The sequence below is a fragment of the Calypte anna genome, chromosome 8, assembly GCF_003957555.1.
Source record: "Calypte anna isolate BGI_N300 chromosome 8, bCalAnn1_v1.p, whole genome shotgun sequence".
In the NCBI taxonomy this organism is placed as follows: Eukaryota; Metazoa; Chordata; class Aves; order Apodiformes; family Trochilidae; genus Calypte; species Calypte anna.
Genome location: NC_044254.1, coordinates 12,381,168 through 12,408,131, shown reverse-complemented (window position 1 = coordinate 12,408,131; position 26,964 = coordinate 12,381,168). Strand labels below are relative to the sequence as shown.

Here is a 26,964-nt window from a genome sequence, read left to right as displayed (position 1 = left end):
CATGGCTATTGTTCCTTTAACAGTAAGCACACACATGTTCTTCACAGTTTACAAAACTCACTACATACCAAATTACTTTTTTCCATCTTCCTAAAAACAAATCTTCCTTTTTTGCAAATCAACATTTAACACTTCAGTAAATATTTAGGACTGCATCACAAGTATAAAAGGAGATTGCTGTTTCTTCACTATAGTATTTATCTATGCCTGGATCACTCACACATCTAATTGCTCTGTTACATGAGGAATACTAAGTAACATTTGTAACTACTTACTCATCAAGAGAGTCATTTAATTAATATCTCACAGCAAAATGGATCATTATCATACACATACAGTTACATCTCACTTTTTTCTGCAAGAAGACAAGCAGACTGAAAGCAAGCTCAGTTGCCTTTGGAAGTAATATTAGAGCCAAAATAAGAAATAAGCCATTGTATCCCTATTATTGAACCTTTAATTGAACAACTGACTGTGGGTGTTTGCTTAACCAAAAACCAACCTTGCATTAGAGACATGTCAGTTAATGAAAAGTTAATGCTTTACTGACTTTTGATTATAGGAGGGAAATGAGCATTAAAAGTTATTACTGCTTTAAGATTAATCATTGGCAAAATCAGCAGAACTCATTTTAGCTGAGCATAGCAATGTTCTGAAAACTTTGTTAAAAGGTGATTTTCAAAGTCCAAAATGGGAGGATGCCAATCCAATGAGAGCTACAATGTACATCTAAAAGATGGAGCACAACACCCATGAACATTTGTATTTGTTCTAAGAATTTGCCTATCTGTACTGACTTCCTAAATCTGTTGCAACATTCAGATGAAAGAAGTAAACTTACCTACATGCAACTAACATGCAAACTTCCATAAAAATTTCAGTGGCAACTGTTTAATGAAATGGTAAAATACAAAACTGACAATGGAACTACTGATTTTCTAGTACGTGTACCTCCTAATGCAAAAGGAAAGAGAAAATAATTCAGCACACAGAAATAAAATGGAAGAGTGAAGCATTTTTAGTTATATACTAAACAGCAAGGGTTTAATACGTCAAGCTACATATTAAAATATTATCAAACAACTGAAAAAAATACCACAGCAAATTCTCAAACAAGAACATAACAGCCCATGAAAGTAAGAAAATGGGAACTGTTGCAAATTTATTCTTTTCCTTTAAATATGTTATTGTCTCTTTTTGCAGAAGGTCACAGTAATGTTACGGTGACACATTTCAGCCATGAAATATGGCATTCTAGAAATGCCTAAGACATCACGTGTTCTAGATGACAATGGAACACATGGTGGTAATGAGGAACAAGGCAATTCCAAAAGTTCTTCATTCTTATTCAACAATTTTGACACCAAATACTACTGAATGTGTGCGTCAGAGTCAGAGATGACAATCTTAAAAATTAAAATGTAAAAAAAAAAAAAAAAAAAATCTGCAATACTTCCTCACATGCTTATATAGAAAACCAATTTCTAAAATACTTTATAAAGGATGTTGTATATAGTAGACGGTTATATTCTAACTCTCCTATTTATTACAACAAACCACATTTCTGCTACGAGACTATCTGCTTTCCACTGACCAGAATGGAAGGCAAACCTGGATGAAGTTGAGCTAATTAGGTGCTCAACTATGATTACAAAAGCAAGAATTACAAGAACACTGCACCAGCACTAAGAGTTTTGACCCAGCCCTCAAGGCCCTCAAATACATTTTTCATTATGGACTCATTGATTAAATGCATAGAGACCATTACACAGGGAGTTAAAAATTAGTTAGCTTTGCTTTTGTGCTAAATGTTTCTCAGGTTCCTAAATTGATTCATCTTATCTCCTCACCTTGTGCCAAGGTTTAGCAGCATGCAAGCTACTCTGCTTTACTTAAGAATATTCCATACTCTTCTGAAAACTGTTTCTTATCATATCCTAACAAAGAGGAATTGGCCTCTTTGTAGGTACTGCTGACATTTTACTCCAACTGCAGGTTTTTTGAGAATAGATATATTCATTTTTTCTGTTACATATTAATTTCATTTCTGCATTTTATCACCTGTGTTCCAGAACAGCTTCTGTTGTGGTTATCTTGTTTGAATTTTCTTTTTTTCCTCCCAACTCTTTTGTCACACTCTAACTTCCATCTGCTTTGAAGAGCTATGTACAAGCATACTAAAAAACCTTACATTTTTGTGGCTTCAGTTGGAACTGAAAAAAGGACGATATCAAGCACAGTTTTTAAATGGTAGCAGAATAACTCTGGGAACCACCTCTAATTTCCCATCTTGTGTTCTGTCGTTACACACCCACACACACGTGCTAGTGAATTTACACAAGGTTGTTTTGTCCCTCAAATTCTGAAGACTGACAAGATTAAGAGGGAGGGAGGTATACCTCTACCACTGATGAACAAATTTCTTAAGACTGAAATAATTTCTTGTATGTACCTGTAGTTATATTCCAAAGATTACGCTACATGTGATATATTGCACACAGATCCTCACACCAATTGCTGATAACTTCAGAGATAGTACATAGACCTAAAATGGCACACCACTAAGGACAGCTGGCTTTAAGTTCACTAGTACTCAATCCAAACCAAACCTGGTACTCATTCCCCAATATTTTTGCCCTGAGCAGTAAGCAATGGAATACTTTTTCAGTACTGATTAAATTTACAATTACAGTTTTCCTAAATGCAATGGCTGTACCCTATCTCACAAACCTTATTTTCAAGCTTAAAATGTGACATAAGAACTGCTGACACAAATAATTGACAGTTTTATCATAAATAAGAATACTTGAAATTATTTTTTAAATGCCTCATAAATCCACATTAAGTCTACTTTATTGATTTCAGAAAAGTTCTTTTTATTTGCATAGCAATATTCCATGATCTGAACACTTACAGGGAAAAAAATGAAAAAAAACCAACTTTTCTCAGTTTTAACTGTCATTGAAATATCCTTCATTTCAAAGATATCAAGAAATTATCACTATTCGTTTTCAATACATCTCAGCTGTCATTTTCAAGAAATCATACTGAAAATAGTATTTCTAAGCAGAGTTCAGTTGCAGTGTAATAAGTAATAATTTCATCAATTAGCAGTATTCAGCATCCACTGAGAGTTCTCTCACTATTATTTTATTCATGGAGTCCTTTGTGGAAGTAGCATACTAAAAAGATCCATTTATCCTACAAGGTTTTTCATAAATGTGTCATACATCTTAGAAAACAATTGGTTATTATTCTCGCCCAATCTAAATAACTATAACAACTTCCAGGTGTAAAACCTCTTTTTATACTTCCAATCTTTTTTATTCATATTATGGGTCTACATTTTTAATAGCCTATTCCATCACCACTACCTACTTTCATAGATGCACTCTGGAGTTTTGCATGGTTGCTAGACACACCCAGATAGGAGGCTGTTGAGCTTATTGTTAAGAGAAGAATGGACTTGGTTTTCAGAGGATGCTCTTCACAATTAAGGCAAAACCAAGTCTTTTATAAAGAGCTAGATGCTAGTATAGATGCTAACAATGTAATGGCTGTCAAGGAAAATGCTGTGATTTTTAAATTCAGCAATAGCTTGCTTGCAGTGCCTATTTTAGTTCTCCTTCCCTCAAGATCCCTACACTTACTTATGAGCCCGTTTCTCCTAACACAGGAGGACATGTCCTGCCTTCTGTCCTTTCAACTCAAGAACACAGAGGGTTACCTTCAGAGCTTATTATTGTTCCTGACTGAACAAAGGGAGATGCAGCTGAGCAGTATGAGGACTTCCCTTAAGGCTGGGTATACAGCCCTGGACAGAGTGTACAGCCCAACCAAACACAACAGCTTAGGAAACAGTAGCCCAAATGCCCGTGATGCACCTCCAACACAGCAGCCTGCTTCATCCTCTCCAAGCTGGTCAAATCTTTTGGCCAGGACAGCTCATTCCAACAGAAGTTTCAATACAAATAAGGCTTCTCAGAGCACAGTTCACAAAATCACAACAACAAAACATGAAAAGTGTGCAGCAATATAATAAATAAACTAGGTACGATAACCTATCTGAAAATGGCAGATTCCAATCTCCATAATAAATACAAATCTAATGACATTGCTTAAAGGACTAATACTTGAAAGAAACACATCATCAGGAAGAAGAGATTAACTAACACCAAACTTTCACCGCAGCTTTCAATTTTTCCACCTCATTTCTACATTCTCAAAATGGTGTGCACAGGTACATCTATCAAAAAACTGCATATACCAGCCAGACATGTAAATCAGACAGTTTGGCTGCCTGCATACATCCCGCTTAAATTACATACATAATTGTTTTTGAGCCTCAAATTAAAATGTCGGAATGCTCCATGATTGCCTTTAGCTGATGACTACCATCCCATCTAAATGGAAATATTTAGATTCAACACCTAGATATTTTTTTAATTAGCTTTCAAATGCAAGCATGTCTGCCTTCTCCCATTTGCACTGTTGGTGTCAAGTTGAACTGGAAAGGCCAACCATTTCAATGAACTAAAATAAGCGTAATTTTAAGGTCAAGTCACTTGTAACACTTCAGGCAGAAAATGTCATACTGAAAATAAAACTGAACCTTAACTTGAGCAGAGATGAAAGGTTTGGCCTTTCAGGGACTTCATTGCATTTATTACTTTAAATTTACTAATAAAACACCAGCATCACATATATTAATACTTATCATACTAATAAAGCTTGCTGAAACTATACAAATGAATAGTGGAAGCATTTTTAAAAGCAAAATGATTTATAGGTGGGGCCTAATTTCAAAGGGTAGAATCTCTGCAAGACCTAAAAACACTCAAAAATATACATTGGCTTAGTGAGGGTTCTCTGACCATGGTTAGAGACAAGATGTTTCATGAGTATTTTGACAGAGAGCAGATGTGAAATTGGCCAATTCAGTTCACAGCGCAAGAAAAAAAGGAGATTGAAAAAGTGGATTATTTAATTTGTTCTGAGACTTCACAAAGTTATGGATGCATTTCTCCCCATCCCCAGCCTGAGCAGCACAACCCAAGAACTGGCCATGAACCCCACCACCACCACACAAAATCCATGCTAATATACTGACATCTAAGGCCTTTCATGGCTTTGACTAAGGCCTACCACTCTTTAATGTGGAACCTTCATTTACCCCAAGCCCTTAATAAATACATTTCTGGGTTTGATATAGATATTCTAGTCATCTAGATGCTGCCTTTCTAAGGGGAATAAACCACTCTTCTGCTGGAAGGCACTTAGGAAAAGTTACACAGTGATTTCTGAGCTGGCTCAGGGACAGAGTACATATCAGAACTGCTTTACAAAGAGCTGCCTGCATTCTTTCCTCTTGCACAGAAAACTGGATCCCTTTGGTGTAAATCTGTGCTAAAAATGGTAATTCTTGTACAACTTAACTAGGTAATAGTTTATGAACTGGATAATATTAAGGAAAAAACTGTACATATCTTGATCTAAACAGACCTCAAATGTACTTGCTTTGGCATTTCATCCTTACTGCGTGTCTCCTAATTTTTGTTCTTGCTGTTGTTTTTTTCTAATTATATTTAAACTAGCTTGCCCACTTGAATCTTGTGTTCTTAGCCATCTGCAATAACAAAAAGGTCCTCAGTATTTCTTGCAGTTGTAAGAGTGTTTGAGCAGTAAAAAAAGGAATTTAAAATTAAACTTAAGACCCCATCTGAATCACCCGTTCTTTCATAAAAGAATACATCTGGCCAATTTGAAGACAAAATGTTCCTCTCATTTCTAATAAGCATTACAGTAAGCAGAAAAATAAGATAATTTCCTTTCCTCCACTTCTTTACTTGCATTCTTCCCTAGTCCAAGCTTGACCTGGATATATATGGGGAGGGGTTATATTTACATTTTGAATTATGGCATTGCATTTGTACTGCATACAGATCAAGACAAAAAAAATCCCCACCAAGATCTGTGTAGCTGATCTCTGTTTGCACATTTCACAAACTGATGCTCTGCACATGTGAAGATACTAGAAATTTATGCTGTGCTGATCTGCAAGAATTCTGCTCTTAGTATACAAATGACAGAAAATTAAAACAAAAAGACTTTGAATAACATGCCCACACAGATACCCCCCTCTGAGCTTCTGATAAGACATTTATGGCCAAAGGTTTCCTAATCCCAAATGTTTGATTTCTTTGCCAAATCACATACGTGCCGAAGTCTCATACGCAGGCACAAATGCTGCTCTTCTCAAAGGCAACAGCACAGGGCGGGGAGCAGAGTGTGTAACACTGTACTGATGAAATAAAAAAGGACTAGAAATCATATGCTAATAAGAGGAAGGAGGTTGCCAGGCAACTGGGGAGGGAGAGAAAGCAGTTTTTGATTTCAACTCTTTGCTGTCAAAGGGTTATCACAGCCAGAACAAACAAGACATATTCAATCCAGCTTGTCTGCAGCCAGCAGAAATTTCAGCTTTCCTCAACATCTTAAGTAAAAGTGTGCTTCCAGCTCAGTGCCAGCTATGTCTGTGTTCCTTGGATTATTTTACTGAGATTGCCAAAATGGCACAGGATAGGATGGACAGTAGATTTTCAAAAAGCTTCTATTTGAAAAGAAGCATGTGCCTTTAGGTGCCCAAACTGCACCATGCATGTAGATTGGCTTGTAGGATGGAGATAACTCTGCAACCTTGGGTCCAAGCCAGTCTCAGTCCATCAGATACACCTCTCAGTTGCACAGAAAACTTCATGTTCTACCTCCAGCTAAAATGGTACCCCTTGAATTCCCTCTCAAAAGGCTGCCCTGCCCCACTGCACTCTTGTCACATCAGATGGGCAAAACCCTGCCTTATATATAATATATATATATTCCTATATCAACTTGTAGTTTTCCTTTATTTAAAAAAATGCAACACTATGCAGAAAAAGAAGAGAAAAAAAAATCTAGTCTACAACATAAAATATCCATTAAATCAATTTATGTAACAAAAGAAGGAAAACGGAATTTTTTTGTTCTTGTTTTCAGTTAATTATTGTGACAATTGTCCTAAGTCTCATAACAGCCTGCTTTTTTCACACATCCCAGCTCCAAGGCAGGAGCAGAAGGTCTTATTTTAAAGAGCTTCTTACAAAAAAAGAATAAAACCTTAAAAATGTGGAAAAAAATGGAAGTTGATTTCATGAGCCACACTAAAACTCAAAGGTCAGAGGAAAATAAAAAGCACAAAAGTGGATTTTTTTCCCCCCACTATTACAGAACTTGACTGAATTTTAGTGATACAGTTTAGCAGACTATCAACAGTGGAGGAAATACATAGCTCTTTGAGCATAAACAAGATATGCAAACTTGGTAAGTAAGTTGCATTGTTCATTTTTCCAAGATGGACATGATAACTGTGGACTATCATCTTCCAGAAAGTCTTGGCAATCATGATATAATTGTTGTTCCACTCAGCTAAGATTATACAACAATAAAGCCACTAAAACACCTGGGAGTCCTTCTCTCACTAACTGTAGAGTGGATAGCGAAGAGCTAGACAGCATCCATCACCCAAACATTTCTGACAAGAGGGACTGCAGAGAAAGACTGGAATGAAGTAAGGAAAGCACAGAATACAGAAAACAATGTTGTGTCAAGATAACTCAAGAAATTGAGTTATGATTCTACTCAGCACTTCACAGTTTAGCAATTAATTTCTGAGGACTTGATCTGACAACTTTAATTTTTTAAAGAACTTTGAGGCTTCCAATAGATATTATGCATGATCTACACATAGTGACAGTAAGGAATCAGCAAAAAAAAAAAAAAAAATTAAAAACAAAGAACTCAAAAAAGGAAGACTTTCCTTCTCAGAGTACCATCAGGAAAGGTATGGATGAAGCCTGTAAACACTACCTGGAGTTTGAACATCCATCCTTTCAACATACAGTTTCACATAAGTTAAAAGAAAATGTTGTTCTCGCACTGCAGACTTCAAAGACTCTTACTGAGATCTAGAAATGCAAGAAATAAAACCCAAAGACAAGTCCCTGCATCATACATCCAAGGCAGGTAGTTTCACCTGTTGCTATTTTGGAATGGGTTTTCTTTCCTTCTGCTTAGAGTTTCTGTGCCCAAAGAAGATTCTCAGCACACTCTGACAGAATTGGTTGGCATTTCCTTGGCATTGGTTTAGGTTTTGGTTTGTTGGGTTTTCTTAATGCCAACATTTTTTTTATAAAGACCTTATATTTTAATTGCATATCTATATAAACTTCATATTTTAAAACAAACTTTATATTTCATAATTTGGAAAGCAAGCTTTTAGAAACAGATTATTTGTGCAATTTCACAGAATGTTTAGGTTCTTTTTCTCACAGTGATACTTTATCAGCATAGTTTCCTTTTCTTGTCTCAGTACATACTGGCTTGCTTTCTAAAACATTTTTAATAAGACTCTTGGAAGATTAAACTAAACTTTCCACATGCTAATATTTTAAAGCAATTCAAAATTTAAAAAGCTGTTATTTTGGCAAGACATCTCTTCTGTTTGCCTTTATTTTCTGTGGGGAGTTAAGAGGATTGTCAAATAATTGATGCAAGACAAAATAATTTTTATCGAGAACATAGAACATGAATGGACATTGGAGGATTTCTACTTTTTTGTGAACTATTAGGGCAATTTTTTTGTTTCTTATTTATCATAATTATGATGTAATCAGAAGACTTGACACAGCAGAGACTGTCATAAAAAAAGGTTAAAAAATAAAAAAGGTTAAAAAATAAAAAAGGTTAAAAAATAAAAAAGGTTAAAAAATAAAAAAGGTTAAAAAATAAAAAAGGTTAAAAAATAAAAAAGGTTAAAAAATAAAAAAGGTTAAAAAATAAAGAAGGTTAAAAAATAAAGAAGGTTAAAAAATAAAGAAGGTTAAAAAATAAAAAAGTTAAAAAATAAAAAAGTTAAAAAATAAAAAAGTTAAAAAATAAAAAAGTTAAAAAATAAAAAAGTTAAAAAATAAAAAAGTTAAAAAATAAAAAAGTTAAAAAATAAAAAAGTTAAAAAATAAAAAAGTTAAAAAATAAAAAAGTAAAAAAATAAAAAAGTTAAAAAATAAAAAAGTTAAAAAATAAAAAAGTTAAAAAATAAAAAAGTTAAAAAATAAAAAAGTTAAAAAATAAAAAAGTTAAAAAATAAAAAAGTTAAAAAATAAAAAGGTTAAAAAATAAAAAGGTTAAAAAATAAAAAGGTTAAAAAATAAAAAGGTTAAAAAATAAAAAGGTTAAAAAATAAAAAGGTTAAAAAATAAAAAGGTTAAAAAATAAAAAAGTTAAAAAGTAAAAAAGTTAAAAAATAAAAAAAGGTTTACTATGAATAATCAATGAATAATTTTTTCATCTTCTTTAGTTAGGCCAAAAGATTTCAGGGACAGGGCGTCCAGGAGCTGAAGCTTGAGATTAGATTCCTCAAGGACAGCTTCCTGGACTTTTTCTTTTATTAAATAACAGAACTGATTGTGATTTCAGCTACTTTTAGTGCAGATTCTTAGCTCTTCTTTAACCTGTGATATCAGTATTTTTATCCAGCCTTAAGTATCTAAATAAATTATGAAGTAATATCAAGACTCAAAAAAGCCATATTAAATATTTTAATTATATTAAGTTTTTAGTTCATGTTATTAAACCACTAACCACTAAGAGAAGTTTAATGAATCATTCATTCCATTTTTATACTGTAGCCAAAGAAATTGAACAAAATCTTCAAGTTGTGGTGCCACTGCCCATGTTGATAAGACTTCTCTAGTCAACAACCAGATTTCTCAGAATATATATTTACAATTATATAGGCTTGGCTACTATGCACTTTCTCTACTCCAAAGAACATAAAATATGCTTTTATTGAAAATCCACCACTTTCCTCCCCCACCAAAAAAAAAAAAACAAAACAAAACAAAACAAAAAAAAAGGTTCCATGGAAATTGAAATAAAAAAAAACCAAAACAATACAGAAGAGAGCTGCAAATAGACTACCAGTAATTATTGATATATTCATCTGGGAGATAAATCATACAGTGACTAAATGGGGAAAGGACAATGCATTTGGCTAGAAGTAAACTATCTTGATTTCCTTGCTAATTAACTGAGTGCTGAAAACAAAAACACAGAAAGAAACTGACCAAAGTTTCTATTTTCAACCTGAGAATAAATCAAACATTAGTCTCTTTCAAAATGCATCATTCACTCTTCTGTATACTGTATAGCTGTATACTATTAGCAACACATGATCCTAAAATAATATATTGTTCTTTGAATCTGAGTTATACATATCTAGAAATGCAAAACGATGTAATCCCAGGCAGATTTTATATCTAAAATTTGAGGAGAGTACTCAAAAACCTGTATTGCTAAAATTAAACTTCTGTAATAGAAAAATTAACTTCAACACTTGATGAAAGACCCCAGATTGTCTGCTCTGCAAACACAGCGATAGTAAAAGATACACAGTATTGATTTCATACCACAATACCTCCCTAACTGCAGGAAGACTTCTTCGATAGTTTAATTTTCCTATCCATTCTGTGTTTGTTTTATCAGAGTATCTGTAAGTGCATATCTGGACTTTAGTCAGGGTTTGAGCAGAAGCTCAGTTAGGAAATGGACTATACACAAAAACTCTAAGAACTGATGACAAACTTCAGTCACAGCTGACCCAGACGTGTATTCAAGCTGCCACCATGAACATTCATGTATTATCATTGGGCCTTCAAAGAGCTGCAATACCACACACTACACCTAATATTTAAGTTTCAAGGCATATACCACAGCAAAAAGTCACGTCAGGCTGGAACAAGACTGCTAAACTAAAAAAAGGTTGACTGTAACTTTTTACCACATTCCAAATGAGCTTAAGCTTACAGCCACATGCAGGGTTCTGAGAGGGGTGGGGGAAAGGTGCCTTGAGTTCCAACCACACCCCCTGGCTACACCAGCAGGAGCTCACACATTACCCCGCCCCGCCTGACCTCTGCCTTGCAACAGGCTGTGTCCAGAGCCAGCTCCCAGTCCAACCTTCGGTAAGAATGTCACACAAAAATGTGAAGTGCCACAGGTGCCGGAAACCACTTGCAGCAAGACTGCTACTCCTGACATCCTGCTCAGCATTCCATGCAACTAATTTTACTCCCTCGAGACACGGTGCTCAGCTTGTCCCACAGCGGGATAGTGAAGAGCCGAGGGGCCGCTCAGCTCTGACACTGCGGCCACGGCGTTCTGAGCGGACCGGGCCGGGCAGCTTCAGACCCGTGAGGCCGCCCAGGGCCTCCTCAAACCACCGTCCCAAGGCAGCCCTGCCCTGCCGGAGCGCTGCAGAGCCGGCAGGGCGATGGGGCTCGCCCACACGCAGCCTTCGACTTCGTCGGCGGGAATTAATGGGCCGGTGAGGGGAAGAGGAGGTGTCGGGCAACACCCTCACACTCACTCGACCGCTCGGCAGCCCCGCTCACCGGGAGACGGAGCGGGGTTAGCCCCAGAGCCGTGCCTCAAGCCGACGTCGTCGCCCGACAGCCACCCCCGACAAGGGCTGCCCGGCACGCCGGAACGGGACCCCGGACGCCGCAACAGCGGGGAGACACTTCCAAACTTTGCTGGGCGCTCCCGGCTCGGGCACCGCCTCCGGGCAGAGCCCCCACCCCGCTAGAGACAGCCGCACGTCCCGGCAGGGCAAGTGGGTACCTCAATGTCCACCGGGTCCCGGCTCAGAACACAAGCCATCGTGTCCGCACCGCCTTCCCCCGAGTCCCCGCAGTCCCAGAGTGGAGCGGAGCGCAGCGCGGGAGGAGGCGGAGCCGCCGGCCCGGGCAGCAACGCCCAAGTGGGCGGTAGCCGTCAGCGTCGGGCCGGGGCCAGAGCTATCCCGCCCGGCAGACCAGCCGGGCTGGGTCAGGGAGCGCAATGAACGCCCGGAGCGGGAGCGCTCCCGGCTCGGGGCCGAAGTGCTGTTAGAGCCCGCGCCGCTTTATCTCACTCCCGCGGGGGCTTCAGAGGTCACGGAAGGGCGAGGAGGCGGCTCGGCAGAAACTCGTCAGGGGCTCCATGTCACACCGCCCCCAGGGAAACCGGCCTCTCCGCCGCAGGCCTCACCCAACACAGCCATGGGTAGCCACCCAACACAGCCACCCGGCGGGCAGGTGCCGTGGCGCCCAACCTCGCCTCTGTGAAGTGCCACACAGCCGTCCCCAGAGCCCACGGGCACTCCGGCCTCTTCTCGGTCCACAAGCACACCACAGCCTCCTTCGCCGTCGTCCTACCCGTTCGTGTTCGTGGAAGGGGAAGTGGGGACACGGCCAGACCTCACCCTGGTTTTTTTCACTTCGTAAAAATCTCAAAAGAGCCTGCACAGCAGTGACAGAGCCCGCCTCCAGCCCAGAGGCAAAGAGGGAGGACCTTTCCCGGCACCCGACACACACCCTCCCGGCATTACTGGTCCGGGCTGTCCCGGAGCCTTCGCCCTGCTCGTCACAGGGACAGCCAGGCTCCCCTCCCCCTGCATCCCCTCCACAGAAGCCGTCCTGCTGCAAAGAGTCTTCCCAAGTATCACCCAGCTTCTGTTCTACCAAGTTTATTTCGTTCCAAATATTGTGATTGTTTAGTATTGCAAACACAGTATTTGTAATACCATTGAAATAGATATTTTCACTCCAAAATGCCTTCAAAGAAGTACTGTCTTCCCTAATGCCTTAAAAATAGCAAAAGAAAGTATTCTTCATTTGGAAAAAACCTAAACACCACAGTTTGCGAACAGCCCTTTCAAGTAGTCACACCTAAGATTCCCCAAAAAGGGAGAACTTTTCTCATCATTTCACAAGAAACTCAGGCCCATAAATCATTTTCACAAGGAGTAGTCCCATGTATATTAAATAATAAAGTGCTTTGTGTTTAATCATCTACAGTTTGCATCCTTTTGCTCTTAAAAGGCATCAGAACAGACTAGCAGCAGCCATTGGAGTCTCCAGTTTCATTCTGTCCTGCCAGGTTCCAGCTGTTGTGAATAACACCATTTGGAGGAACTTCCACATCTTTTTGGACAGTGTCATCACACACATTTTCTTTTTTGCTCTGCAGGTTGTAAATCCTTGTTTACTCCCATGTTACATACCAAAGCAAATGAACCTGCCACCGTTAGGATTTTTGTCCTGTGAAACCAGTAAATAGTCATTCCACCTAAATTTCATACAAGTGGGGTTTTCCCCTCCAAAAACTTATTCTGCCAATAAGTACATGTCAGAGAAAGGGATTCAGAGATCTGACTATACCCTGCCTTAACTTAATTTGTATTTCTTGGTAGAAGGGGCTCCTCTGATTTCCCCTCTCACACATTTCTTCTGGGGATCAACTTACTGTCTGAAAACCATGGCAGTCAGCCAGTCTGTCAGCCTGCTGCAGTTGACAGATTCACCCAGCAGTTTGAGAGGGCTGGCCATGGATCACCCCTTCTGATCTCTGGATCCTCAGCTGTGGCAAATAGTTTTCTTATCAACACTGAACATCTGCACAGCTGAACTTTCTTTAAGGAAAGAAGCAAAAGCAGGGGGCCATGCACAACAATCAGAACACAAGTATTAGCAGTTTTCTATAGAAGAAGTTGTAAGAAATTTTAATGAGGAGTTTTATGTAAATACAGTTTGGGGTTTTTTCCTGCAAAAGTGCTAAGCCTCTGATTTTTAAAATTTTTTGCTTCTATGCCCTAGCAGTGCTTTGAAAGCATCAGAAACAAGGCAGTGGTGCTGAAGACCTAACGTTTTCTTCTGGAATGAAATGCTGTTGAGGCTTTGTTGAGTTATAGGCTTTTGAAAATCGCCATTAGCCTTTTGTTCCTTTTACTCTTCAGGTGAAATTTGCTCACATGCCAAAGAAACAACTGGATCTGAACTTTCACAGAAAACCTCCAGGCACTCACTGCCACCACAGCAGCAACTTTCTTGTGCTGGGAATGGCTGCCTGGCTGGAAGGACAGAGGAAGGTAGGCAGCAAGAAACACCATGTCCTTCAAATTCAAATGGTTCTAGGAACACAGTCATGGCAGGAGTGATGCTGACTCAGAACAAGGCAAGTCACAGCTAGGGGGTAGCTGAAAGGATTCTAGTGCCAGGTCCATCAACTCTGAAGATATCTGTGTTGCGAATCTTCACTGTACTGGTGTCAAGGAGGAAACAAATGTGTACATGTGACAAAACTGAAGTGTGAGAAGGAAAGGTTTTACTGTACTGTTCTAAAGCTTCCATAAGTGAAGGGCCATAGATTAGCTATACCATCCTTTGTCCTCCCTCATCCTAATCCAGACCATGGGGATTGGAATTAAAAAATTAATTTGGGAAGTTTTGTGCTCACTGCCTCTCTCAAATAGCGGTGTTGATGTTGAAGGAAGTATAGAGTTACGACATTATGCTTTCCTTCAACAGTTTAGGGAAACTGCTCAACATTTGCATTAGTGAAGAAGTTTACCTTGCCTTTCAGACTGCAGAAAACAGATTTGTAGTGCCCTTCAAAAAAATAGCTAGGCAGGATCACCCAGAATATGCCACAGTACAGGAGTACAAATGCACTGGAAGTGAGATATACATAACTACAAATTCTGTTAGGAGGAAACTCTGACCATTACTCAGACATAGCCCTTAGGCATGGAATTGTGAAGCACAAATAGATGAATAAATAACAATAAATGGCCACCGTGTGAGCTTTGATAAGTGTCCAAGTGCATTTTAAACTAAAATGAACTGTTCTTTAAAGAGTCCACTAATTTATTCCAGCCATCTGTGGCAGTGTAAACAAAAGCTTGTCTCCTAACCGCTTTATAATTTTTTTAGATCTAAGAAGGACCACAAGTTTCAACATGATCATCTTGAGAGAAAATAAGCAAAAAGAACCCACGTATTTTCACACCACAAACATCTTTTGATAATCACTATCATGCAATTCAAAGAAATATTAAAAAGTAGAACTTGTTTTTGGCATAGCATGATGTTTGCCTATTTAAATGCCACCAAATGTTTCTTTAGGATATTTTAGGGAACAGAAAAATATGGGTATTTTTTCCTCTCTTCCAGTCTCCAGTGATGACCACTGTAGGCAAACCCTATTTTTGTTACTAAGCTTGAGAATTGTTAAATTGATGTCCAGGGTTTGAACTGGTCCAAGAGTCTTTTCTCTATATGTGCTTTAAAATATTTTCTGTCTCTGAATATGTTTTTAATGTTGTTATGTTTCTGTACCTTAGTTAAACGTAGTAGTCAGGGAATCTTCACATTTGTAAGCTAAAATGCATATGCATTTAGCTTCAGTCTTCCCTGGATAAAAACAATTACACATCACTAATTAAGATGGCATTTTGGAGCACTGAACCTGGGAAGGAGGAGGCTGAAGGTACTTAACAGGAAAAGTATGTTAGACTTAACTTTAGAGACACTGGGAAGCCACTCAGTTACCTGAGTAACTGGGAAAACCACGATGGGATTTAAAAATCTGAAAACATTAGTTGGTTATGAGACATCTCATGGCTGTAGTAGTGGAAGGGGTGTCAGATCCATCTCTTTCTGCTCTGGGTGTTGAAAGCAAATGTTCCTTTCCAGACATATGCATCTCTGACATGAGTGAAAAGTAAGTTTTGTTTTGAAGGATGAAACCATTTACTCTGAGGCTCAGTACACTCTATTATTTGCATCTTCTACATTCTCTGTGGCAGCAAGCTTCTGACAAGGGTGAGGTCTGCCTTTTGAATGAGACCTGGTTTGAAGACATTTCAACATACAGGAATGAAGCAGGACAAAATCAAACTCAGTTCACTCAAGATTCTTATAGATGCCAACTGGCTGATGTCTGTGCAAACTGACCTTCTGGCCCTCTCTCTCCTCTGCAATGAAAGTTTCCAAGTTTCCAAGAAACAGACTGCCAAGCTATTAGAGAACAAGTTTACTATGTTCCTAACTTCTTCTAAAAGAAGAATATTTCTCCATTCAGGTAAATATTAGAGATGGTGGCTCACTGCCTGGCTCATGATGATACACAATTAACTTCTTATGTGTTTGTAGTTTCAAAGGGAATCATGCAGTGAGATCAGAGGAAGACCAGTCTCTAAAATACACAGAAAGCACAAACATATTCACTGAACTATAAGAATGAGATCACCCTTTCCAACAATAGCAGGAACATCATCAGATTTTTATTTTTTTTTTAATAGGGATTCTGAAGTTTTGTTACTTTCCAGAGATACTGTCCAGTATCCAAGGTACAAACTGGCCTGTTGAATTATTTACAAAATATTCTACTATTCGCCATTGATTTCTGAAGTTAAAAAATGCCTCAAAAAACAAACACCTAACAAACAAAATGTCTACTGCTTGGTTTTGGCTTTGTGTTTTTTTTAATGGATATTTTGTAGAGAGCAACTGCCACTAAATTAACATAACTGAAACAAAGTTGTACTTGGGAGTTAAAAAAGAGCATGCTTATGTTTCCCTAAAACAAATACAATAACTGATTGTAACTGTGTTCCTTGCAATTAGTCCTGTGTCTCTGATACATAGCAGCCATGTTTCATAATGCCAAGTGATCACCAACAGCGGTTTCAGGCTACTTTGTTTTTAATACCTTCAGCTATGCCTTGTGACCAAACTATCAAAATCTGACAGTAATTGCAGAATCTATTATTATTATATATATAATCTATATATTCTATATAATCTATCTTATACTAAGGAGAGCACCACAAAAGAAAAACTAGAGCAACAGATAAGAACTACATGCTTGCCTCATCATAAGTAAATTTGGTTCAGAAGTCTTAGTTTTAACAGTAAAGACAAAATAAGAATTGTTATCATGTCTAATTTTGTGATGTGAACCCTTCCCTTCTTCCTAGCAAATGTCTGATGCATGACATTACCAGAGGACCGTCTACTTGCTTACTTAGAGATGACAATTTTCAGGTGACATTAGTTGTACAGCTGTGTAAGAGCACGTTAGTTTTAGGAATAAGCTGCCCAGGGAGATGGTTGAATCACTATCCCTGGAGGTGTTTAAAAGATGTAGAGACGTGGTGCTTAGGAACATGGTTTAAGCACTGGCCCTGGTAGAATTATGTTATGGCCCCAAAGGTCTTTTCCAACCAGAACAAAGCTGTGATTGAGATTCTGTTGCAACTTTTAAACACAGAGTTAAATGGCTGTCTGTTTAAAATCTTTTTCTAAAACAGGCTACTGTCTTTTAGTACTCAGTGCAACATACCCCAAATAAAACTTGGATTTTATAACAGTATTCAGCAGCATCCATCAGTGCTTAACAGATACAGGTGATTAGCTTGAATATTTTGTTTAAACCGAGCAATGAAATACTGCTGGAGAAAAGCTGTACTGTGGTGCTTTAAACTGCCTAAGTAACTGCTGCAAGATAACATAGCACTTGGGCTGGAGAGATGAAGTGGAAGCCCCCAAATCATGAACCCTATTTCCTCAAAGCTACAGAGAAGAGGAAAAAAAAATATCTAAGTTTTCTATGTGACAGCTCAAGAAAATTTCTCTTACCTACCTTGCTATAGCACTGACTTTTACCCAGAACCTTTATACTGCATAGAAGAAAGCCCATTTTCACTTATAAGTCTCTGAAGTGGCTCTTGTCCCCGAATATTGGTATAAGATGATGAATAAACACTATCCACAGTCTTGATTGTTGACAGGAGAACTGATAGTCAAATAATATAAACAAATTATAATACATCCCTATATGCTTGCTAGTAGGCTAATGACAAGTTAGTCATATGCCTTGGACTGTTCTGAGAACATTTCTAAAGTTTATTTCACCACTTCAGAAACATTAAACATACAATCAGCAGCAGTTATTGCCTTTTGGCAAGGCTGAAACAAATAGAAGTTAATTCCTACCCAAGGTCCCTATCAAAATATGGGCAAGACATTAATTCACTGCCACCCAGGTCTAGGATAACAATTGTCAATAAGACAGTCTGCATCATCATTTTCTCTCTACTTTAAACAAGGTCATAATAGATCACTACATAAAATCAAGCAGAATCAATTTGATTAAAAAAATATCTAAACAGTTTCTTTCTGGAAATAAACCCTTTATAACAAACATTATCCATCAATACTAAACATCTTATTTCCACTGAAAATAACTACTGCTATAGAACACGCACCATGCTTTCAAAGATAAGTCCCCTCCCACCAAATACAAGATTACATTGTTTAATCTCATTACTAAATTTGTAGATTTTGGTCAGATAAAAAAATTAATTTTTGCTTTTATTTTTATTTCTTCCAAAACTATTTTCTTCACCTTTCTCTTCCTCTTTACCTGTCATTAGCTCTATAATACAAGCCGACCTTATGACAAATTTTATCCACAGCTGTCTTCCATATACAATGTCATCGCTTCCCTGGTCATCTACTGTTTTACATGTTTGTAGGTGATTTGCCATACATCATTTTTAAATCCAGCAGAGGAAATCAACAACTTTTATAGAATACTGGAACGTATGCCTAACAAAACCACACAGTATTATGCTGAGTGCTATTTACCTCATGGAGGCTTAGATCTTAAAAAAAAAACCAACAACATATTATGGTGTTTGTGGACCTGTCCACTTCTTAGTACAAAGCAGTAAAAAGTAGTAAAGTAATAAGATTTGTATTGTATTTCCCTGCTAGGTTTTTTGTTGTTGTTGTTTTGGTTTTTTGTTGGTTTTTTGGGTTTGTTTGTTTGGGGTTTTGTTTTGGTTTTTTTGTTGGTTTTTTTAATGATTAATTTGAGGTTTTGATTTTAAGACTGTGTCCAGTAGAGCTCCCTCCCCAAATCTGTACAAATTATCACTTTGTTTATTGCAGCACCTACAGTCCAAGATTTTACTCTAATTGTGGGATCATCTATTGCTATGGCAACTTTTGGCAAAGCTAGATTCCACCTTCCTGCAGAATGGATGTGGTTAGGTGGACTACAGCCACAACAGCTGGCTGGGAAAGTGTGAACTCCACCTGGCTGGGACTCATGGAGGTAGAGAGGGGTGCAAATATAATCCTTTTAGCCCACACAGCAAATTTTTGTTTCAAACATTCCAAAAAGTTGAAGGATCCCTCCCACGTGCCTCCTAACACCTACATCAATAACTTCTATAGCCAAAACATTTTTTTTAAAACTTGTCAAATACTGACAATGAGATCACATATATATATATATATATATATATATATGCATATTTGTCATTTCACACTTTTTGCAGAGATAATCTATACCACAATCACTGGATATATTAGCTGTAAGCCTGGAAGGAACAGAATATCATAGGATTTAAAAGACCCTTTTTTTTAATTATTCTTTCAATCACAGAAGAAATTAATCATAATCATATAAATAAAGCTAATGTAAATACCAAAGTCAATGAAGCTACGACAATTAAGATTGACTAAGGAGCTCCCACGCACAAGCAGCCAGACCTGCAGTTGAACCACGTTGTAACAGGCTGGCTGGCCCATCTGTTTGTTATGCTTGTTTGTTATTCTCCCATCATATACTTAAACTGTCAGCTCTGGTTTTGGGCTATATACTTTGCAAGTACAGACCAGCCATTTAAAGATGATGAGCTCCCTCCCACCCCCATTAAAGCCACAGTAACACAATTTGCTTTGGATCTGATTTTGCACTGCTTGAATAATGTGACACTGAGCAAGTACTACTCACTACAGTGATAGGTTGTGATCTCCTGAGGGAAAAGCCTTAGCACCAGCACGATGAATCTGAAAGGATGCAGAGTCTGGCAGAGAGGCACATAGCTGGCTTTGCTTTTTCCAGTAATAGTTTTTTTTCTTTTAAGCCTGTACCTCAATCTCACACTACTTCCACAGAACAAAATGAAGAGGGGACTAGTAGACTAGAGAGATTTATGACTAAGTTTGACCTCAAAGTCTTTTAGTATAGGAATAATATGCTTGGGACAGCAACTGCTGTAAGTACTATATAGATCTGTGCATTTTGGTGTGCTGCATTGTGGTGTTTCTTTTCTTTCCTTGAAGGCTGAAATAAAGCACTCCTCAACAAAATGAAAAGTGAATCCCTTTGACCAAAACTTATCTGTTTGACAGAAAACATGGTTTGCCATTTAAAATATCTATAATTAATGTATTTTTTAATATGCAATTTAAGTCTCTATCTCTGGATTGTGATTTTTAGTTTCAAAATCTAGTACTTCAGTAGTTACCACAGATGCTACATTTTACTAACAAGATACTGTAATAAGCCAGTCATTCAAGATTTGAAAATCTGTATATAACTATCAATTTTTAGTTCCCTTCTGCCCATGGTTAATTTTTTTTTTTTTTTAACTATATCATGTCTTGCAGAAAATCCATCAAAGAGTTTGATGACAATTAGCTAGAAAATGAATATGCAAGAGATGTCATTCACCAAAATACCATTGAGCACTTTCCATTGAGTGGAAACACTGCAAACCTCCACTGGAAATTTTCTCAGAGACAGGCAACTTGGTTGCATCAGATTTAAATTACATTTAAAATATTGGTTAAAGTCTTTTAACTATTACCAACTTAAAAGGTAAACCAGACCATTCATGTGCCAATTCTTTTAAAAGAACATTTAGGGATGGATATCTGACTATGTTAGGACTCATTCTTACTCCTTCACAGCATCCCACAGAGGCTGCTGAGGTACTGGGTGTTGTTGTATCCTGACCCTTCAAGCCCCAAAATATGGGTGGCATTTCCCTGTGGCTCAGATGTTCTACTGCCACAGTGTCCATCAGATGAACCTTGCCTCATTTGCAGCTGCAGAAAAGGAAGCAAAGCTTAGCATTTACAAGCAATCGTAGCATCAGGGAAACAAACATTAAAGCTACTTCTGCAGCTTCTTCTTTCAGTAGTATGGTTTGTGCTTTGTTCTCTCCATTAAAACACACTTTGTTTAGAAAGTGTTTGATTTCTGTTTATGCAAGAAATTTACAAGTCTGCTAACATAATTGTTCCGTTTACTGAAGGTCATTATCTGTGGTACCTACCATTTACAAAACACAGTACATAAATGAAGACATTAATTGATGGAACTCTGAGGGGTTAATTTTGCTCAGTCTTCTAAAATCATCTACAGTAAACCTCTGTATCTTCCAATTCAGAATCCTTTAGATTCCAATTCAGAACCTCCAAACAAGGGAGGAAATAGTTTCTCCTCTCAGATGAGAAAGCTCCTGCATATGACATGAGTCCACCAAGACAATTGGAGCCATCTTTCTGGATAACTTTAGATCATCTGTGACAACACCAACAGTCTTGCCCCACAAACCTGAAGGAGTTCTTAGAAGGATGTGTTACATGAAAGGAGTTCAGAACATAATCAAGAGCTGTATCACAAATGGTTGCTGTTAAGTAACCACTGCAAAAGTCAGAAGAAAGAATACATCTTTAACCTCAGGAGCAACCAGAGTAAATGCAGATTTTAGATGCAAACTACCATTTTAGCCAACAACTTCAATACCCACAATACCAACACATTCAACAACACATTCTCAGAACAACTGCTCACCCAGGGCTGTGACCTGCAAACTCAAGGTCCTGGTAGAAGTCTACTCATGGGACAGAGGAAGTAGCACACATCAGAATCTAAACCCCTATTGTCACATAGTCTCTGAAAAGAATCACAGAATCATTGAGCAGGAAGGAACACCTAGAAATCATCTAGCCCAACCCCCCTGCTGATGCAGCATTGTCCAGAGCAAATTACAAGAGACCTTTAAACTTTCTGCAGACAAAGTCATAAACAGACTCTGGCCCCATTTAAGTTACTGATTACTTCACTGAAGACAAAATAAAATATTTTTGTTTCTTTGTTTAGATTATATAGAACAGCACATGTAATTTCTTCTAAACAAATATATATCTGAAGTTCATCATACCTAAATTTCAGGAATTTTGTTCCCCTATTGTTTTCTGCTACAACACCATGTGCTAAATTTTTGTTAAAACATACGAATTCTGAACATCTGTAGGCCCTCCCTCCTTGTGGTCAAGATGGCTTAGCATGTTTCTTATTATTACACATTCAGAAAAGATTGAGCTAGTCCTTTCTTTAGTAAAAGGAGAATAATAAAGAGAGCTAAAGTGATTAGGATGTACAGTTAAACAGCCAGCAGTTCCACAGTTGAAAGTCAGCCTGTCTCTGACAATATCAGGGCAAGTCAATACCTATTAAGACTTTGGCCCAATATTGGCAGAACTAGAAAATGAAGTGCAAAGGCAGACTCATCAGAGAACTTTCACATACAAAAAGTACACATATACAAATACTAATCTTCATTAGTTAGAACGGAGAATAACTGTGATGTACAGTTACAGAACAGAGCAGATGATTTCTTTCTCATTCCTCAAAAAAAAAAAAAAAAATTTTTTTTTTTACCACCACTATGCTACATATCATGTTATTACACTCTTATCTTAAACAGTATCAGGAAAGTTGAAAAGGATTATTTAAATCAGTTGTGAAACTTACCTCTGTAACTAAGTTCCATAAGTCAGTAAGATTTCAGCAGAAACTAAAGAATTAATCAAGGAGATTCCAATATTCCTTCTAGTGACTCTTCACACTGGAAAAAGACTTTGATCCAGCAAAGACATCTTTTTACTCACCTTGAGTTCTATAAGCTTTTTGCTCCTGCTTGGCATTAATTGATTTAATTGAGAGCAGGTGACAAAATTAAGCAAATTTGGCTCCTGGTGACTACCATATATGGAAATGCCCATCGGAAGCAACAACTGTTTCAGAAGTATAGATTTGTTCTCATTTGTTCTCATGGGTTAGAGTAGATATGACAGAAAGGGAACTTTAGCATTGTTTTGGTAATCTGAGAATTACACAGGAGGATAAGATAGGTCCTGGCCCTCCATGCTTTCCCTTTACAGTCTGCCCCTTGATCTAAGGAACCTTGGTTCAGAGGCTTGCAGGTAATACAGAGCTGGTAGGCAAAGAGCACACAATACAGCAGCTGCATATTTCTGACTCATCACCTTTAAAGAAGTGTAGGCAGCATGAAGCTAGATCCAGCTAACTGTGGGAGTTTTCACCACTGTGAGCTTGGTGACTGCTGTACAGCTTTTCTTTATGTATAATTCTCAAACTCTGTCCCCAGAACCCAGTGGAATAGTGTGGATCATGGTAACCCCCTATGGTTGTACAAGAGGTAGCACATGTTGACATTTCTACATCTTCCAGTCTTCAGATGTGTCATTCATTGAATTAGATGACATGATGGGACTTCCTTACTTCCCCTTTGATGTCTGCGTTTTAACTCTATAAGCAATATCTGAGTCTCTGTTTGTGATCTTTCTAATATAATGAATAAAACTTCAGCGTGGGATGCTTTTAAGAATGGCAAGATTATTTTATTTAATGCAACTTAAACCCAATCATTTTACCAGCTGTTTCTTGTAATGTCATAGATTTGGCCTTAATTGCACTAGCATAACCTGCACACAATGATGCTGGGAGCATCCACCTTTTTTACTCTTGCTGCTCTCATTATGTAACATAAGCGTGTGATCACTCAAAAGTCCATATGTAGACTGGGCAGACAGCCCCTACAGATATTAGGGGGGAGTTCCAGTTTTAGGTACTGCAGAACATGGTATTTTAAATGGGGTTGTCTTCAAGTTCATAGGATTTGCCTCATTTGTGCTTTGCCTTACTTTCTGCCCACCTGTCCTTCAAAGGATTGCCATGTGGCAGGCAATTGAGAAAGTCTCGGTAAATTATTAGGCAAGGTCCCTCGTGCCAGCATTTCTCCTGTATTTTATTTTTTCAGTTGAAGAATATTACAGATACACTATCAAGGAGTGACACTGTTCATCTGGTATTCTTGGTATAAGCAGACAATGTGAATTAAGGCTTTCTAATAAATGCTATAAAATTGATTTCTTGGTCAGAATAATGTGTTATCTATGGGTAATTTCCCATGAAAGTAGAGACTGTAATTCTGATTAGACATGAATATTATCTTTTCCAGTATGTTTCTGCCAATGCACTGATTCAGCAACCATCTAGACCTGAAGGTCAAGGGTGTTCATAAGTCCCATTGATTTCAGAGTTGAATTTCTGCCCAAGATTAAACACAAAGAGGAATGCTTTCCTAAATCAGTTTATGAAAGTCTGTGTGTAAGTGCTCTGTTGAATCAGGGCCTAAAGGCAGCAACAAATCTGAAACAATAATAAGTTTGGGACATTTAAACATAAAAACATTTAATTACATGTGCGTGCACACATTGTAGTTGCCCTTAGCTGTCTTCTGCACTGCATATGGATCTGCCTCAGAAAGAAGTCACAGGATTAGCAGGAGGGACTGCTAATGTGCCTGCCTGAGTTTTATCTTGCTAGAATAGTACAGAAGATATACCTGAACTCCAGAAGTGGGAAGGGCACTGCACCCCATAAGCTCAGGGTTGGAATCTTTTGTCCTATGCAGTATTTTCAAACAGAAGTTTGTTTTTAATTTCTGTATAAAGCAAGTAGAAAGTCATCTTAACAAACACAGGAAATTATGGATTTGACAGAGCACAGTGCAGATCAAAATGGTTTTAATCATTACCCACTGTTTTAATTATTACTTGACACATTCTCTCTATTGTCCTTCTACAAGTCTGTCTTTTGAATGAAATATTAAAGGTGAGTAACAGCTGAATATATGTGCAGTCTAGAAGGAAAATGGCTTTGAACTATTTGAAATTATTTATTGTCCACATTTCTTTATGAATATTTATTTGCCATAGTGAAAGCAATTCAATAATGAGAAAGCATGAGGAGCAGTTAACTGAACATTTGCATACTCTAATGGTTATAAAAAGGCAAAGAAAAATAATACGGTGCATTAGAACAGTGGTTATGCTGTGGTTCTCCTATTTCCTGTTGTTAATTTCAAATATTGCATGTGCGAGAGCAAAAATCTGAGGTCAAGGAATTCAGATTCTGAAGAGGGTATACATAAATATCCTACAAATAAGTGTCCCTAACCTTCATATATTCACATTCAAAAGGAAGTAAACATGTTTGTTTACTTCCAGTATTTTCAAGGCCAAGGTGGAGTCTCTAATTTTGTTTCTATCATTCTGCATCAGGTATCTGGTTATAAAAGCTGACTTTTTCCAACAAGCACACATAATGGTCCTCATCTTGTCAGGATCAGAGATCACTCACTCCCTGACACTCCTCAGAGAAGCAGCAGGTAAAAATGGCTCTCAAAGAGATGTGAGCACACTGAGTATTTTGCCATGCAAAATTTTTGGTACTTTATCGTGGCTGCATGTATAAAACCCAGGATTGTATACACACCATGGAGATTCTGCTTTCCTTCACTCCTCAGTGAAGGAACAGAGTTTTTCATGGTATGTGCCCTCATTTCACTTTGTTTGAATTAATTTCATCGACCAAAAGGCACTATGTGTTAGACTTGGACTGAACTTTGTACCTCAGAGTTTCTTAGCGATATTCTGATACCCTGTCACAGATGGGGCCTTGACAGATTTTGTACTGATTTTCATGATTCCATTTTTCTTGTTATATAGTTTTTTTAAGTAGGATTGTCACTGCCTAAAAATTCAAATGCAAATGGATATTTTCACAGGCACTGTTTCATAAGGAAACCCAGCTAGCTGGGTTTTGGAACTCATAAAGTGAACAGTATCTCATACAGTATTTGGAAAATTATAAACTTGATATATAATAGTTATAGAGAAGGATGATTACAGCTTGGACAAATACATACATTCACTATGCCTCACTTTCAATTTCTTTGAAGCAAAATGGTTATAATATTTATTTATGGTAATTATCATCATTATCATCTAGCTATCTGTGAGGCTGATTCCTTAATATTTTCAAGTTACTTCATGATCCTCAACTAGAATTTGCACTGAAAGTACTAAATATTATAATTTGCTCTGTACACCTATTTCATTTTTCTCCTTACGCTCGTCTACTTAACACATTCTAAAATTCTAGCTGTTAAAATTTCTGGAAGTTAATAGCAGGCACATTTTACTTTGAATTTTTTTTTTCTTTTTTCGCCTTCTTCTGTCATAGCATTTTACCACCACTTAGATATCATGCTACTTGATCTGGTGCTTCTTATGGTAAGACTTACACTTGGTATTTAAATCCTTGCCTGAATTTGGAGCTAACAATGTAACTACATTTTGGTTCTCTGAGATCAGATCTCTCGAGCCACCAGTTTAAAAGTATTGGGAGTAATCTGGGAATTTCTTTAAGTTACACATAGTTTGAAGCTACCACGTATTACCTGCCTGGTTACAGGTTTAGGTATGTCAAATGTCGTTTTCTTCTGGCAGTTTATCAGGTCTTCCTTTTATTGGCAAAAGTGTATCAGTTACCTAGATTAATGTCCTCTGGTTGTTATCTGTCGGATAGCTAGACTCTAATGGCTAAAATCTACATCTACCAACATAAACACCACAGGATATGACACGGGTATTTTGTGGTTCCAATCAGCTGGTATTATAGCAGTCCTTTTTATTTAACTGTATTTCTACTGAGCTCAGGCTGCGGAGCCCCGCGAGTTGGTTACATACCATCTGCACCCTATAGCGCGACAATTGAAAACTCGACACATCTCGGAGGCAGCGGAACCGTGGGACTGGAGGGGGCTGGGGACAACTCAGAAGAAGGAGACGGGTGTGCAGCAGCAAGCCGGGCGGAGCCAGCACCAGCAGCATTTCCACCTGCAGTCAAGCCGGGTCGGAGGTTCGGCAGCTGCGTGTCCCATGGCGTGGGGGCAGCTCGGAGAGCAGCAAACGCGCAGTGCGGTGGCCGGGGCCAGCGGGACTCTGGATGTCGCTCCAGCTGCCGCAGTGGGGCACAGGCAGGGTCCAAGGCTCACCTGCAAAGTCACACGGACAGATCAAAACCAGATGC

General features: G+C 38.0%; 1 protein-coding gene across 1 annotated transcript in view; it reads right to left on the bottom strand.

Moving 5' to 3' along the window:
• The window catches only part of DPYD (dihydropyrimidine dehydrogenase), a 340,069-nt gene extending 328,194 nt beyond the window's left edge, over positions 1-11,875 (bottom strand). Inside the window, exon 1 of the mRNA XM_030455551.1 lies at positions 11,716-11,875. Coding sequence (XP_030311411.1) covers positions 11,716-11,754 — 39 coding nt within the window. The 5' untranslated portion in view covers positions 11,755-11,875. The remainder of the gene's footprint in view (positions 1-11,715) is intronic.
• Between the last annotated feature and the right edge of the window lie 15,089 nt (positions 11,876-26,964).